Genomic DNA, 16,382 nt, shown 5'->3' with positions numbered 1-16,382 from the left:
CCCTTCAGAGGAAGGTCCCAGAACAAAACCAAAGGCAGGCAGGCAGACGGACCAGAAGAGAGGATGGTCCCAGGGAGGAGTTGAGAGCTTGGCCGGAGAGGCATTTCATGTCGGGTCATTTCTTTGCTATCTGCTCCCAAACAGCTTCCATGAAGTCAGCAGGCCGTGGGCCCTTCCGCTTCCTGGGCCATGGGTCCAAAGAGGCAACCACAAAGCCATCGGATTGGCTAAGCTGCCCGCTTTGCCCTGGCTGCCCCAGGCAGGGAGATCTCTGCCCATCAGCAAATTGCCCGCCCTTAGATTCACCTACAGAAAAGGAGAGGGAGAAAGGGAGGGAGACAGAAAGAAGGAGAGAAGAAAGAGACAGAAAATGGGAAGGAGGGAAAGTGAGACAGAAAGCGGGAGGAAAGAAAGAGACAGAGAGAGACAGAAAATGGGAAGGGAGGGAGGAAGGAGGAAGGAGGAAGAAAGGAAATGGAAGAAGGAGAAAGAAAAGATAAATAGGATGGGAGGGAGGGAGGAGGAAGGAAGGAAGGAAAAGCAGGGAAGGAAGGAAGGAAGGAAGGAAGGAAGGAAGGAAGGAAGGAAAAGAAAGAAAGAAAGAATAGATGAGAAGGGAGGGAAGGAGGAAGAAAGGAAATGGAAAGAAGGTATAAACAGGAAGGGAAATGGAAGTAGGGAGGAAGATGGAAAGACAGGAAGGATAAACAAATGAGAGGGAGAGGAAGGAAATGGAAGAAGGGAGAAAGAAAAAGATAAATAGGATGGGAGGGAGGGAGGGAAGGAATGAAGGGGATGGAGGCAAGGGGGCTGAAAACAGAGGGGGGGGGAGCCCCCATCCTGGCCCAGCCAATGAAACATTTAGTCCTCCTCTGCAGTGGCTGCATTTCCTCAGAGCCCGGGAGGCCAGATCCCAAGAGAGCCCCAGGTGTGCAGCCCAACGGCTATGATGACACCGCAGCCCCCTGAGACAGCAGTGCAGAAGCAGCAGCCGAGCCCAAAGAAAGGAAAACAGAAGAAGCCGGGCGAGCCTTCAGGGGGAAACCAGAGCGATGCCACCCTCAGGCAGCCTGGCTGTATCCAAGCAGCAAAACGCGGGAGGGGAGAAGGGACGGCCAAGGCCAGAGGCGCTGTTGGCGTTCACGGCCCTGGGGGGGAAAAAAAAGGGGACGGACAACCGGTCCTCGCAGTTACAACCATCACAGAACCACGAGCCGACAGCTTTTCTGTCCACCGCGACTTCAAGCTACCCTTCGAGGGCATCCCTCCCCCCCCTCCCCTCTGCCAAAATCCAGCATTCTGTAATGGCTTCAGACTCGTCGTCGTGTCACCGAAGCCTTGGACGGAGAAGGAAGGTCCTTCAAGTGTGCCGAGTCTGAAGGCAGAGCCAGGACCCCCCTCCTGCCTGCCTCTTCGCCCCCAGACCCCAATTCCTGCCCACTCCCCTGCCTTTCAGAGGAAGGTCCCAGAACAAAACCAAAGGCAGGCAGGCAGACGGACCAGAAGAGAGGATGGTCCCAGGGAGGAGTTGAGAGCTTGGCCGGAGAGGCATTTCCTTAATCGGGGTCATTTCTTTTGCTATCTGCTCCCAAACAGCTTCCATGAAGTCAGCAGGCCGTGGGCCCTTCCGCTTCCTGGGCCATGGGTCCAAAGAGGCAACCACAAAGCCATCGGATTGGCTAAGCTGCCCGCTTTGCCCTGGCTGCCCCAGGCAGGGAGATCTCTGCCCATCAGCAAATTGCCCGCCCTTAGATTCACCTACAGAAAAGGAGAGGGAGAAAGGGAGGGAGACAGAAAGAAGGAGAGAAAGAAAGAGACAGAAAATGGGAAGGGAGGGAAAGTGAGACAGAAAGCGGGAGGGAAAGAAAGAGACAGAGAGAGACAGAAATGGGAAGGGAGGGAGGAAGGGAGGGAAGGAGGGAGAGGGAAAGAGAAAAAGATAGATAGATAGATAGATAGATAGATAGATAGATAGATAGATAGATAGATAGATAGATAGATAGATAGATAGATAGATAGATAGATAGAAAAAAACCCAAAATAACAGAGTTGGAAGGGTACTTGGAGCTCTTAGTCCAACCCTCTGCTGGAGCCCATTTTGGATAAATGGTTGTCCAAAAAGAAAGAGAAAGTGAGACAGAGAGGAAGAGAGAAAGCTAGAGAGAAAAAGGAAGAGGAAAAGAAGAAAAGAGAGAGGAAGGGAGAGACAAAAAGAGGTAAGAGAAGAAAGGAGAGAGGAGAGGAGAGGAGAGGAGAGGAAGGGAAAGGGGGAAGGAAGGAAGGAAGGAAGGAAGGAAGGAAGGAAGGAAGGAAGGAAAGAAGGAAGGAAAAGAGAGAGATGCAGCCAGCCTACACTGGAAACTCTTTCCTCCTCTCCTCCCCAAACCAATCAGCAGCCAGGCCCGTCTCGGCCAGCCCTACCCACCCAAACCTGAGAGCTTTCAGAGAGCGAGGGATTCTCCCGCTGCAGGAAGAGAAACCAAACCAAACCAAACCCGAGAACAGGAACAGGAGGAAGAAGCTGAGGCTCCTTTCTGCTCTCGGGGCAGAGAGAGAGAGAGAGAGAGAGAGAATCTCTTTCTTGACAACCCTCCTGCCTGGCTTGTTCCGGGTGCAAAGATCGAGGGAAGAGAGGCAAGGGGCTTCTTCCTTCTGCCGGGAGGGCAGCGAACAGCAGCAGACAAGCAGGTGCACGAGAGAGGGAGGGAGGAGGAGGAGGAGGAGGAAGGACAAGGCAGCTGGCGTGGCGGTCACATGGCCGTGCGGGTGGGGGTGCTGGGCTGCTTCAACCGCAGCGTCTTGCATAGCCAGCCGGCAAAATCCACCACTTCCACCTCGGCGCACTTGATGAAGGTGTGATTCTGGAAAGCAGACAGGAGAAGGGGAAAAAAAAGAAGGAGTTAGAACCACAGACGTCATCGTTGGAAGTACAGACAGGAAGTGGTGGCCTTGCAGAGGGCGGGGAAAACAAGGGTCGGGGGTCAAAGGGAAGCCACAGGGGTTGAATTTCCCTGTCCGGGCCTTTTTGTGAAAGGTGTGGGGCCACGCTTGAAGACCCCTGGGGTGTGGGGCTTTTGAAAAAGGACACAAAGAATATCCGTCACAGTACAGGTTATCCTCCATTTACAACCGACTGTCTTACAAAAAAAGCAACGTACGGCCAGTCCTTGCACTTACGACCATCACATCACATCAACAAAATTCCGAGGCATGGCGAACCGGTGTGTGTATGTTTTACGGCAAGTGCAGCCGCCCAGGACCGAGTGATGGCCGTTTGAAATCTGCCCAGCTGGCTTCCGACAATGGGACAATCTGGATTCGCTTTAACGACCGTGTGATTCACTTAACAATGGCACTGAAGTTCTTAACCACAGTGGCCAAAAAAAAAAAAAAAAAAGTCCCAAAGGTGTTTTTTCCCCAATAGACAACTGGAGTTTCTTTTGGTTCCCCCCCCCACCTCTGAAAAAGTTTCGCTTCTCATCCAAGAAGTTTCTTCAGATGTGAAGAAGAAGAAAAAAGCTTCTTGGATGAGAAGCGAAACTTTTTCAAAGTAACAAACCAAAAAAAGGCCAGTTGCTCATATGCGACAACCGTGAGAACTGGACGACGGATAATCTCTGGAGACACGTGCAAAAAAGGTTGTAAAATCAGCAGTCACTCATTTAATAAGTGCAGAGAAGAGCAACGAAGAGGATGAGGGGACTGGAGGCTAAAACATATGAAGAACGGTTGCAGGAACTCGGTATGTCTAGTTTAATGAAAAGAAGGACTGGGGGAGACATGATAACAGTTTTCCAATATCTCAGGGGCTGCCACAAAGAAGAGGGAGTCAAGCTATTCTCCAAAGCACCTGAGGGCAGGAGAAGAAGCAATGGGTGGAAACTAATCAAGGAGAGAAGCAACTTAGAACTAAGGAGGAATTTCCTGACAGTTCAGTTAGGACAAATAATCCGTGGAACAGGGGTCTCCAACCTTGGTCCCTTTAAGACTTGTGGACTTCAACTCCCAGAGTCCCTCAGCAAAGCTGGCTGAGGAACTCTGGGAGTTGAAGTCCACAAGTCTAAAAGGGACCAAGGTTGGAGATCCCTGCCGTGGAACAACTTGCCTCCAGAAATTGTGAATGTTTCACTGGGAGTTTTAAAGAAGAGATTGGGCAACCATATGTCTGAAAAGGTGTAGGGTTTCCTGCCTAAGCAGGGGGTTGGACTAGAAGACCTCCACAGTCCCTTCTATTCTAAATTCTAATTTCAATCCTTATTCTTAATTCCATTCCTATTCCTATTCTATCCACCCACGAATTAGCAATGGAAATTTTGGTCCCAATTGTCTTTGCAAGTTGAGGGACAGCTGTAAGTTTTGGGGGAGCCCTGTCTAGATTGTGGCTCCAAGAAACTACTGAAGAGTCTGTGGCCCTACACAGCACAACAACCACATTTATAATAGGCAGCGTCGAGGAATGCTGAAAACTGCAGCTTGCCCGCATTTAAAGAGACATGGGGCTCTTTAAAGCAGTTTCAAGCAGCAAAAGGCAAATTTTAATATCCTGTATTTACAAATAATAATAATGGGGAGGGCTTAAAAAATTCAAAAAATGGACATTTGAATTTAAAGAAAAAAATTAACTCCTTATAATTCCACACCCACACATTGACACATCTTGAATGTATAGGTAGTCCTCGGCTTACGGCCTGTTCGTTTAGTGACCGTTCAAATTTAGAACCGCACTGGGAAAAAAATGACAGCTGTTTTTCAGAGTTACGATCTTTGTTTATGTGCTCAGAATTTTGACGCTTGGCAACTGGTTCAAACTTACGACCGTTGCTGCGTCCCAAGGGCACGGGGATCCCCTTTTGCAACCTTCTGAGAAGCAATGTCAAGGGGGGGGGAGCCAGATTCTCTTAACCACCGGGTTACTTATTCATCAACGGCGATGATTCGCTTAACAACGGTGGGCAAGAAAGGTTGTAAAAATGGGGCCAAACTCGCTTAACAAAGGCCTCACTTAACAGCAGAAATTTTGGGCTCAACTGGTGGTCTTAAATCGGGGACTGCCTTTATTTTAATTTAGGGTGGATTCCTGCCCAAGGATTTCCCCCCCCCCCCCGTCATTAATTCAGTTCTCTTTTGATAGTTTGTTGACGGAGGGGTTGGCTGGGAGCGGAAAGCCCCGTCTTGGAGGCCTCTGTCGAATTTCTGTTCCTCGTAGATAGCAGACCCCTCCTTCAATGCACACGCGGCTTTTGAAGGAAGTCAAACCCACCCTGCTGTTTCACATCACATTTGTGTCACATGTGCTTATTCACAACTTTGTGCTCTCCGGACGATATTGGGAATAAGAAATGCAAGTGAGGAAAGGACTGGGGGATTATCTCACCAGCGCAGAGTTGGATACAATTCTCCTTGTCTGCAGATAAGCGGACAGACGGAGTCTTATGCGGAGCCCACTTTCTGTTTCTATAAAAAGCCGTTTTTTTTTTCAGCCTTGGCAGTTATTAAGATAGGTGGAGTTCAACTCCCAGCATGGCTGGCTGAGGAATTCTGGGAGTTGAAGTCCACACATCTGAAAATGGGAGCTGAAGTCCCCATATCTACCCCAATTCTGGGAGTTGGAAGTCCACACTACTTAAAACTCCAAAGAGGAGAAACATGGATACAGAAACTCATTCCCTGTTTCCCAATGGATTTTCCCTTCTTCCTGAAGTCTTTATAAAGATTTGTGTTTTGAGCAAGGGGGAATTCAGAAGAAGTTACATTTCTGAGTCCTTACACTTTGGGATAATTTTAAACATGGCTCAGAGTCGGCCCTTTGTGTCAGCCAATTGAAACAAACAAATGAACAAAACAAAACAAAACAGAAAACCGAAGGGGAAAAACTCTTTAGATTCATTTTTAGAACTAACTAACTAACTGGGAAGGAAGAAAAACGTTGTACTCAGTCAGAAGCAAGTGGGAGCCATCGACGCAAATGGCTATGAATGAATGATGTAAGTCTGGCATAGTTAACTGGTGGCGTGGGAGGATCCTGGCTACTGGGAGTGTGGGAAGATCCCGACCACTGTTGGTGAGAGAGGATCTCGGCCACTGTGGGAGTGGAAGGCCCTACCATTGGTGGTATGGGAACATCCCAGCCACTGGGGATAACAGAGTAAGAGCTGGAAGGTACCTTGGAGGTCTTCTAGTCCAACCCCCTGCTGAAGCAGGAGAACATATACCAGGGGTCTGCAAACTTGGCTGCTTTAAGACTTGTGGACTTCAACTCCCAGAGGAGGAACTCTGGGAGTTGAAGTCCACAAGTCTTAAAGGAGCCAAGTTTGCAGACCCCTGACTTATACCATTTCAGACAAGTGACTGTGCAGTCTCTTCTTAAAAAACTCCAGTGACGGGGCATCGCAACTTCTGGAGGCAAGTTGTTCCACTGATTGTTCTGTTCTGTTCTCTATTCTATTCTATTCTATTCTATTCTATTTTTTTATTTTGTCACAACAATATACACAAGCATCAACATAAAATATCTACATATCATATAAGCATATATATGAGCAAAAGTATGCAATAACTATATTAATTTGATATAATGAAAGGAAACAATAGGACAGGAACGGTAGGCACTTTTGTGCTCTTATGCACGCCCCTTATAGACCTCTTAGGAATGGGGTGAGATCAATAGTAGATAGTTTTTGGTTGAAGGATTTTGAGACGAGACCACAGAGTTAGGTAGTGAATTCCAAGCGTTAAAACTCTGTTACAGAAGTCATATTTTCTGCAGTCAAGATTGAAGCGGTTAACATTAAGTTTAAATCTATTGTTTGCTCTTGTATTATTGCGATTGAAGCTGAAGTAGTCTTCAGCAGGAAGGACATTGCAACAGATGATTTTATGAGTTAAGCACAGGTCTTGTCGGAGTCGGCATAGTTCTAAGTTTTCTAAACCCAGGATTTCAAGTCTGGTGGCATAAGGTATTTTGTTGTAATTAGAGGAGTGGAGAACTCTTCTTGTAAAATATTTCTGGACACCTTCAATTGTGTTGATGTCAGAAATGTGGTATGGGTTCCAGACAGGTGAGCTGTATTCAATAATAGGTCTAGCAAATGTTTTGTATTCTATTCTATTCTATTCTATTCTATTCTATTTTTTGTTTTGTTTGTTTCTATTCTATTCTATTCTATTCTATTCTATTCTATTCTATTCTATTCTATTCTATTCTATTGTCTGCCAGGAAATGTCTACCTTAGTTCTAAGTTGCTTCTCTCCTTGATGAGATTCCACCCGTTGCTTCTTGTCCTGCCTTCAGGTGCTTTGGAAAACAGATGGAAACCCCCCCTCCTCTTTGTGGCAAACCCTGAGATATTAAAACACTGCTATCGTGTCACCCCTCATCCTTCTTTTCATTATATGAAAAGGGATGTGCGAGAACTCCAGCTACTGGGGATGTGGGAAGGTCTCGGCCACTGGGGGTTTGGGAGGATCCTGTAGCTCCTCAGCTTGAAACCACCTCCTTCTCTCTGCCACAAATGGGGTCCGGAAGAAAAGTATAATCTACCCAATTCAAGGTCTTTCCCTGGACAATCTACACAATCATTGTGTGATTCTCAGGACTTTTCGCACTTGGCACCATGCTCCCTCGGGCTGCAATTCCTCAAAGAACACCCTCAGAGGGGAGTTAAGGGCCTCTGGTGGCTCAGCAGACTAAGACAGTCTGTTATTAACACAGCTGCTTGCAATTACTGCAAGTTCAAGTCCCACCAGGCCCAAGGTTGACTCAGCCTTCCATCCTTTATAAGGTAGGTAAAATGAGAACCCAGATTGTTGGGGGCAATAAAGTTGACTTTGTATATAATATACAAATAGGATGAAGACTATTGCTTAACACAGTGTAAGCCGCCCTGAGTCTTCGGAGAAGGGCAGGATATAAATGCAAATAATTTTTTTTTAAAAAAAATTAAAAAAAAAAACAGTAAGCGAGACGGAGAGGGACCAATTTGCCTGGACAACGGAGCCAGGATTTGAATCGCCTTAGTGAAGGAAATCCGGTGTTTGAGCACACGAAGCACACAACTCGACAATTCTTACCATCAGCATCTTTAGATCCGCCCGTTCAGCAGGGTTTTTAATTAAGCTGGGGGGAAAAAATAAAGACTGGTCAATTATGATCACTGCAAAATGAGCACGCATATATTCCTTGGGGGACTCAGCCCCAAAGCTCTCCTCAGCTGTCCTAACCCAAGTCCATCCACGTGGCTCCGCCATAAGCAAGGCCGCACCAAAAGCAGAGCTAGTCCTTGACTTACAACAGTTCCTTTAGCGACCGTTCGGAGTCAGGACAGCACTGAAAAAAGTGACTGGGCTCCATTGTGGTCATAATTGGATGGGGAGGAACAGGCTTCAGCTCAATCCCTCGAAGACCGAGTGGCTGTGGATGCCGGATTCCCGGTACAGCCAGCTTACTCCATTGCTGACTGTTGGGGGCGAGTCGTTGGCCCCCACGGACAGGGTGCGCAACTTAGGCGTCCTCCTGGATGCACGGCTGTCTCTTGAAGACCATTTGACGGCCGTCGCCAGGGGGGCTTTTTATCAGGTTCGCCTGATCCGCCAGTTGCGTCCCTTTCTGGACCGGGTTTCCCTGCGCACAGTCACCCATGCCCTCGTTACATCTCGCCTGGACTACTGCAATGCTCTCTACATGGGGCTCCCCTTGAAGAGCACCCGGAAGCTCCAACTGGTCCAGAATGCGGCTGTGCGGGTAATAGAGGGAGCACCTTTTGGCTCCCATATAACACCCCTCCTGCATGGGCTGCACTGGCTTCCGGTGGTCTTTCGGGTGCAATTCAAGGTGTTGGTTACCACCTTTAAAGCGCTCCATGGCTTAGGACCGGGCTATTTACGGGACTGCCTACTGCCACGAACAGCCTCCCACCGACCTGTGCGCTCCCACAGGGAGGGCCTCCTTGGGGTGCCGTCGGTGAAACAATGTTGACTGGCGACCCGCAGGGGCAGGCCCTTCTCTGTGGGGGCTCCTGCCCTCTGGAATGAGCTGCCTCCAGGGCTTCGCCAACTCCCCGAAAAGAGGAGCTGAAGACTCTTTTATTCCATCGAGCTGGGCTAGCCTGAATAAGTAATTTTAAATGGGGTTTTAGTTTTTATATTGTTTCATTTTTTTATATTTTGGCCACTATTTATATAAATTTTAGTCTGTTTTTTAATTTGTATTTATTGTATTTTTTAACTGGCTGTGAACCGCCCTGAGTCCTTCGGGGGAAGGGTGGTATACAAATGCAATTATAAATAAATAAATAAAAATAATTCAAGGACTACCTGTATGCAACTCCCTAAAGCTATAGAGGTAGTCTTTGACTTACAACAAAATTGTAATTCTCTAATTCAAAGTTCATTTAGTGACCGTTTGAAGTTACAACGGACTGAAAGAAGTGACTTACGACCGTTTTTCACACTTACAACCGTTGCAGCATCCCCACGGTCACGTGATCAAAATTAGGCCGCTTGACACCTGACTCGAATATATGACGGTTGCAGCGTCCCCCCAGGGTGTGTTTGTGTGTGACGTGATCCCCCTTTGTGACTTTCTAATAAGATTCACTTAACTGCCGTGTCACTAACTTAATAACGGCAGCGATTCGTTTAACAACCGTGGCAATAAAGGTCGTATATTGGAGCAAAATTCACTTAACAGATGTCTCACTTATAGCAACAAAAATGTGGCGCTCTGTTGTGCTTTTAAGTCGGAGACTATCTGTATAGGGACTATCCTCAACCTGACGGAAAGAGAGGAACCGGCAGCTTTGCCGAACTGCATTTAGAAGTTACTTTTTCTAATCTTTTGATGAAAATAATCTGTCGCTACCAAGGAGCCCTGGCACTTAGACTAACTTTATTGTCACTCTGAATGTACACTAACTGGCATACGTTAAAAATGAAAAATCGCTGCATATACCTCTCAAAGGGTCACCGCCTTCAATGTACACTACATAATTTTTTCTATCATATCGCAAGATCTCAAATGGACAGCTAACATCAAAAACATCATTAAAAAAGGACAGCAAAGAATGTTCTTTCTGCGCCAACTCAGGAAGCTCAAACTGCCCAAGGAGCTGCTGATTCAGTTCTACAGAGGAATTATTGAGTCTGTCATTTGCACCTCTATAACTGTCTGGTTCAGTTCTGCAACCCAACAAGAAAAACACAGACTTCAGAGGATAATTAGAAGTGCAGAAAAAACAACGGCTACCAACCTGCCTTCCATTGAGGATCTGTATACTGCACGAATCAAGAAGAGGGCCGTGAAAATATTTGCAGATCCCTCGCATCCAGGACATAAACTGTTTCAACGCCTACCCTCAAAACGACGCTATAGAGCACTGCACACCAGAACTAGACACAAGAACAGTTTTTTCCCGAAGGCCATCACTCTGCTAAACAAATAATTCCCTCAACATTGTCAGACTATTTACTGAATCTGCACTACTATTAATCGTTTCATAGTTCCCATCACCAATCTCTTTCCACTTATGACTGTATGACTATAACTTGTTGCTGGCAATCCTTATGATTTATATTGATATATTGACCATCAATTGTGTTGTAAATGTTGTACCTTGATGAACGTATCTTTTCTTTTATGTACACTGAGAGCATATGCACCAAGACAAATTCCTTGTGTGTCCAATCACACTTGGCCAATAAAAATTCTAAAATTCTAAATTCTAAAAATTCTAAAAATTCTAAACATGATAAAATAAATAAATACAAAATTATGCAGACCCACACATATTCTATGACCCAGAGAAACCAGTCTAGCTCAGATGTATACGTGTACTTGGCGAGAAAAACCAATCTTGCAAGTTTACCAGAGGGATGGCATCAGGGAACAAAGCTGTTACAGAATTTGACAGTCCTGCAAGAAGTACTTCGAAACCTCCTCCCGGAGGGGAGCAACAGAAACAGACGTAAAGAGGGTGTGTGGGGTCTCTAACAAGGCTTCAAGCTTCTAAGCACATAGCACTTATAAGCAGCATCCTGAATAACGGGAAATGAGCTTTCTATGATCTTCTCCAGTGTCCTCACCACTCACTGTATGGACTTTCTATCTGAGTCACTGCTGCCACCAAACCAAACAGTGATGCTTAAAGTCCCCATTTGCAGGTCTGGCACCCAAAAGGGAGAATCCCTCATCCTGAGCCAGCATGTTTCCAGGAGATGCATTCACACAGACTCCAGGGCCCCTAATCCCAAGGTTTTGTATTTCCCATCGATAAGTGCGAGACGTCTTACCATTTATTTACAAACTCCTGGAATTCTTGGGTGAAAACCCCAGCCGGCAGTTTTGGAGGTGGCTGAAATACACAGGGGGGGGAAAAAAATTAAGGTGCGGTGAGCCATATCAGTTTAGGAAAACAGTCTTCAGCCAATGGGTTGACTTAATGACAGTGGCATTTGCTTAACGACCACTGCAAAAAAGGTCATCAATTCAAGTCAGTCACAGGGGGCAGACCCTTTAAAACCACCATGATTCACGACTGTAACAGACAGGCTCCATTATGGTCGCATGTTGAAGTTTTCCTGTAGGTTTGGAGAGATTCGAACACATTTATGTACAAGGATGCAATCCAGATGAACGGCTCCTTAGCTGATTCTAACATCATCAAGCATTGGCAGGGAGTAAGCATTAAGGTATGAGAACTGATGAAGTTACCTAGTTGGGCTATGAAACATCTGCAAGAAAAGAACCAAGCTCAGAGAGCACCAAGGACCCTCACAGCTCAACCCTAAGTTACAAATAACCTCTTTTATTTGGATAAAAGCTCCTAATCCTCACTGGTCAAGAAGAAAAGCCACAAATGATAGGGATGGAGAAAACTCAGCATGGTTCGGGGCCTTGGCTCTGAAGTCCCCTTGCTCTCCCGAATCTGTCAACGCTTCTCATTAATTCATCATTCAAGACCCCAAAGAACTTAGCATATTAATAACTTAGTAACGAAGTCCCCTTCCCCAAAGTGGCCTCTCCACAGAATGGGATCAGGGGTGGAGAGCCATTCTTGCTCTCTGTGCAGAATGGAAATAGTCCCGAGAGAGCCACACAGTTTGCAGGGACTCAAGTCGTGTTGCTTTCTTACTTCCGATATATTTATTTCCATCTGTACCCTCTTCATTCTCTCTTCATTTGTTTTTTTTTCTTGCAAAGCCCAAACAGAATCCTTCATCTGTGCGACCCTCCCTTTTTCTCTCTCGTCAGTCCACAACAGGAGAAATTTCCTGGTTTTCCTCCTCTTTCATCTTAAAAGGCAAGAATGCAGACAGAAAGGCCCAGCCCATCTTCATTCATTCATTCTTTCTTCCTTTCTCTGCATTTTTGCCGAGGCTGAAACACACATGGGATGGCGCAGTTTCCATTTGATTGGCAGCACCTTATTTTTACACGCAATCAGACGTGAATGACACCATGGTGGAGGACAGATTAGACCAGTCGTCCCCAACATTTCCAGCTTGAGGAGCAGGGATGGTTCCATGCAAGTGGCAGGTGCCCGCGCTCGTGCGCGCCACTCCATTTACACAAGGTGTGCGCGCGCCACTCGTGCAAATGGAGCCTCGCACGTGAGCGCCTGCTGCTTGAGTAAATGGCGCTGTGTTCACGAGCGCTCGCTGGTAATGTAAATAGAGCTGCCCATGCGTATGTGCTTGCCCGCTGCTTGTGTGGCTCGGTTCCAAACAGGCTGAGGCCCAGTAGTAGGACCCAGCCCAGGCTTTGGGGACCCCAGGATTAGAGGCTTCTAACCTGTGGATTCAGTGAAGTGGTATAACAGAGAATGTGTCTTTTGTCAGGGCAACCCGGTCTACCCAGTTATGGGATGGAGCACACTGCTTCCGTTTCCGCCTTTCCGCCCCAATCCAGGAGCCTTTTCAGGCAGTCGCTTTCACGACAAATTACTTTTGTGTTGAACTTTTTATGTTTTACTGACAAAGAAATAAAGGGAGACTAGTGTAGATCTATTTCAAGCTGTTTAGCTCTTGTCAACTAGCAATACCCTTTCTGGGATTCGAACCTGGGCTAGTTGTATATTAGGTAGATGTATTAACTTCCGAAGCTCCATCCCATAATTGGGTAGACCAGGTTTCCCCTGACAAAAAACACTTAATCTTTTCCCTGGTATAGCCAACAAAGAAAAGAGAACCTGTGGCTTAGAGGTTAATCTTGTTACCTCCCGCCTGGATTATTGCAATGCTCTCTACATGGGGCTCCCTTGAAGGGCATCCGGAGGCTGCAGTTGGTCAGAATGCAGCTGCGGGTGATAGAGGGAGCCCCCCGTGGCTCCCGCGTGACACCTATCCTGCGCAGGCTGCACTGGCTACCTGTGGCCTTCCGGGTGCGCTTCAAGGTGTTGGTGGACGTCTTTAAAGCGCTCCATGGCATAGGGCCCGGGTACTTACGGGACCGCCTGCTGCTACCGAATACCTCTCACCGACCCGTGCGCTCTCACAGAGAGGGACTCCTCAGGGTGCCGTCGGCGCGACAGTGTCGTCTGGCGACACCCAGGGGAAGGGCCTTCTCTGTGGGGGCTCCCGCCCTCTGGGACGGGCTCCCCCCAGGACTTCGTCAACTTCCGGACCTCCGAACCTTTCGCCGCGAGCTCAAAACTTACTTATTTATCTGCGCTGGACTGGGTTAGTTTTTTAAGTTATGGGTTTTTAATGGTGATTTTATAGTTTAGGGTTTTATATCGGTCGTTTGACCGTTTTTAGTTTTAAATTGGCCGGTTAAATATTTCATTTTAAATGTATTTTAAATTTATTGTGTACCTATGTGTTTTAATAAGGCTGTACACCGCCCTGAGTCCTTCGGGAGAAGGGCGGTCTAGAAATCTAATTAATAAAATAAATAATTAATAAATAGATCTATACTAGTGTCCCTTTATTTCTTTGTCGGTAAAACATAAAAATTCAACATAACAGACAAAGCTTAAACTTGTCGGGAGCTTTTATTTAACAAATAGATATTAACAGAGAAGGGAAGAGAAGGCTCGCAACGCAGAGCAGGCTGACCAGCAAGGGCACCTGGCCATGAAACCTGAAAAGCCAGATATTCCACCAGATGTTTAATCCGCCCACCATACCGTTTTAATCCCACGCCTCCAGGGACTTGATTTAAAGGCATGAAAGCAAATGAGCAACAGAGAGTCAAAATGTCGTCTTCTGGCCACTCACCTCATTTACAATGTAGTCAAGCAATTCAAAAATGGCCATGGCGGGGCGGTTGTCCATCCCATGACCTGCAGGGTTCAAAAGAGCAAAGGTGGGATGAAAAAACTGCATGCGAAGAACATGCGAAGAAACATAAACTGTTTCAACTCCTACCCTCAAAACGACGCTATAGAGCACTGCACACCAGAATAACTAGACACAAGAACAGTTTTTTCCCGAAGGCCATCACTCTGCTAAACAAATAATTCCCTCAACACTGTCAGACTATTTACTGAATCTGCACTACTATTAATCTTCTCATAGTTCCCATCACCAATCTGTTTCCACTTATGACTGTATGACTATAACTTGTTGCTGGCAATCCTTATGATTTATATTGATATATTGATCATCAATTGTGTTGTAAATGTTGTACCTTGATGAACGTATCTTTTCTTTTATGTACACTGAGAGCTTATGCACCAAGACAAATTCCTTGTGTGTCCAATCACACTTGGCCAATAAAAAATCTATTCTATTCTATTCTATTCTATTCTATTCTATTCTATGCCAAGAAGCGTGCCCATCTTCAAGAAACCACGGGAATATTTAAGGAGAGCAGGATCTGACCCCAACCGGTAGCCTGGCTGGTTGGCCTTTGGAACCTAAAGGTATGCACGGAGAAGCAGCAACAGGCTTCTGAGAGACAGGTAGACCTTGATTTACGACAACGGAGCCCGACATTTCTGCCGTTAAGTGAGACATTTGCTAAGCGGGTTTTGCCCCATTTTACGACCTTTCTTGCCACCGTGGTTAAGTGAATCCCCGCAGTTGATAAAGTCAGTAACCCGTTTGTTAAGCGAATCTGGCTTCCCCACTGACTTGGCTTGTCGGAAGGTCGCCGAAAGGGATCACGTGACCTTGGGACACAGCAACGGTCGTTAAGTATGACCCCGCTGCCAAGCGTCCGAATTTTGATCGTATGATCGTGATGCTGCTGCAATGGTCATAACTTTGAAACACGGTCCTCCGTCATGTTTTTCAGTGCTGTTGTAACTTGGAATGGTCACTAAACGAACTGTTGTAAGTCAAGGATGACCTGCAGTCAGTCCCAGCTTGTACCCAGTCCCAGGAGTTAATATGAGAGGTTAGGGGAGACACAGGGCAGAAGGCTGGGCTGAAACCGCTTGTTCTGCCTGCGATCTACCTTATTAGTCTTAAATAATGACCTTGCCTGGTGACTTTTAGCCTAAAAGGTAAGATAATAAGAACAAAGTTAAGTTTATTCAGACCCACAATATTCCTTTTTTTTTGTTTTATTTTTGTTTATCCCACTGTTATTTTTTTTAAATTACTCAAAAGTGGTAAACATTCCTAATAATCCTACCTCTTCCTATGTCCCCCACAACAAAGACCCTGTGAGGAGAGTTGGGCAGAGAGAGAAAGAGAGAGAGAGAGAGAGATGGAGAGAGAGAGAGAGAGGGAGAAAGAGAGAGGGAGGGAGCGAGGGAGGGAAGGAGGACTGGCTGAAAAAGTCATGCAGCTGGCTTTCTTGTTTAAGGTAAGACTAGAACTCCCAGCCTCCTGGGTGATTGGCCCAAAGTCACCCAACCAGCTTTCACAACTAGGGTGGGACTAGAACTCACTGTCTCCTGGTGATTGGGCCAAAGATAACCAGCCAGCTGTGCTGCCTAAGTCGGAACTAGAACTCACTGACTCCTGGAGACTGGCTCAAAATCACCCAACCAGCTTTTGTACCTGGCGGGATTAGAATTCACTGCCTCCTGGTGATAGGCCTAAACACACCCAGCCAAGTCGGAACTAGAACTCACTGTCTCCTGGTGATTGTCTCAAAGTAACCCAACCGGCTTTCACGACTAATGTGGGACTTGAACTCACTGTCTCCTGGTGATTGGCCCAAAATCACCCAGCCAGCTTCAATGCATAAGGTGAGACTAGAACTCACCATCCCCTGGTTTGTAGCCTGGTGCCTTCATCACTAGATGAGCTGTATAGGCCTGAACATCTTTATCTATGGGAAAAAACATGAATGAAACTGGCTAACTGCCATCGAGAAGTCTCCTTCTTTCCCTTCTGGATACTGGATATTTTTATCCACTGATTCTCTGAGTTTGTGGATCTTTGGGGCTTGAAAACCACGTTCTTTCATTCTCCCAATCTTCACCAAGTTG

General features: G+C 46.5%; 1 protein-coding gene across 1 annotated transcript in view; it reads right to left on the bottom strand.

Annotated features, from left to right (window-relative positions):
* Window positions 1-525: 525 nt before the first annotated feature.
* The window catches only part of MAP2K2 (mitogen-activated protein kinase kinase 2), a 54,081-nt gene continuing 38,224 nt past the window's right edge, over window positions 526-16,382 (bottom strand). The window contains exons 8-11 of the mRNA XM_058163629.1: window positions 14,215-14,279; window positions 11,287-11,348; window positions 8,071-8,116; window positions 526-2,861 (exon numbers count right to left, since the gene is read on the bottom strand). Of these exons, the coding sequence (XP_058019612.1) occupies window positions 2,751-2,861; window positions 8,071-8,116; window positions 11,287-11,348; window positions 14,215-14,279 (284 nt within the window). The 3' untranslated portion in view covers window positions 526-2,750. The remainder of the gene's footprint in view (window positions 2,862-8,070; window positions 8,117-11,286; window positions 11,349-14,214; window positions 14,280-16,382) is intronic.

Source organism: Ahaetulla prasina, chromosome 1 (genome assembly GCF_028640845.1).
Source record: "Ahaetulla prasina isolate Xishuangbanna chromosome 1, ASM2864084v1, whole genome shotgun sequence".
Taxonomy (NCBI): Eukaryota; Metazoa; Chordata; class Lepidosauria; order Squamata; family Colubridae; genus Ahaetulla; species Ahaetulla prasina.
The sequence above is the reverse complement of the archived record's forward strand: the minus strand, read 5'-3'. Positions and strand labels throughout refer to the sequence as shown.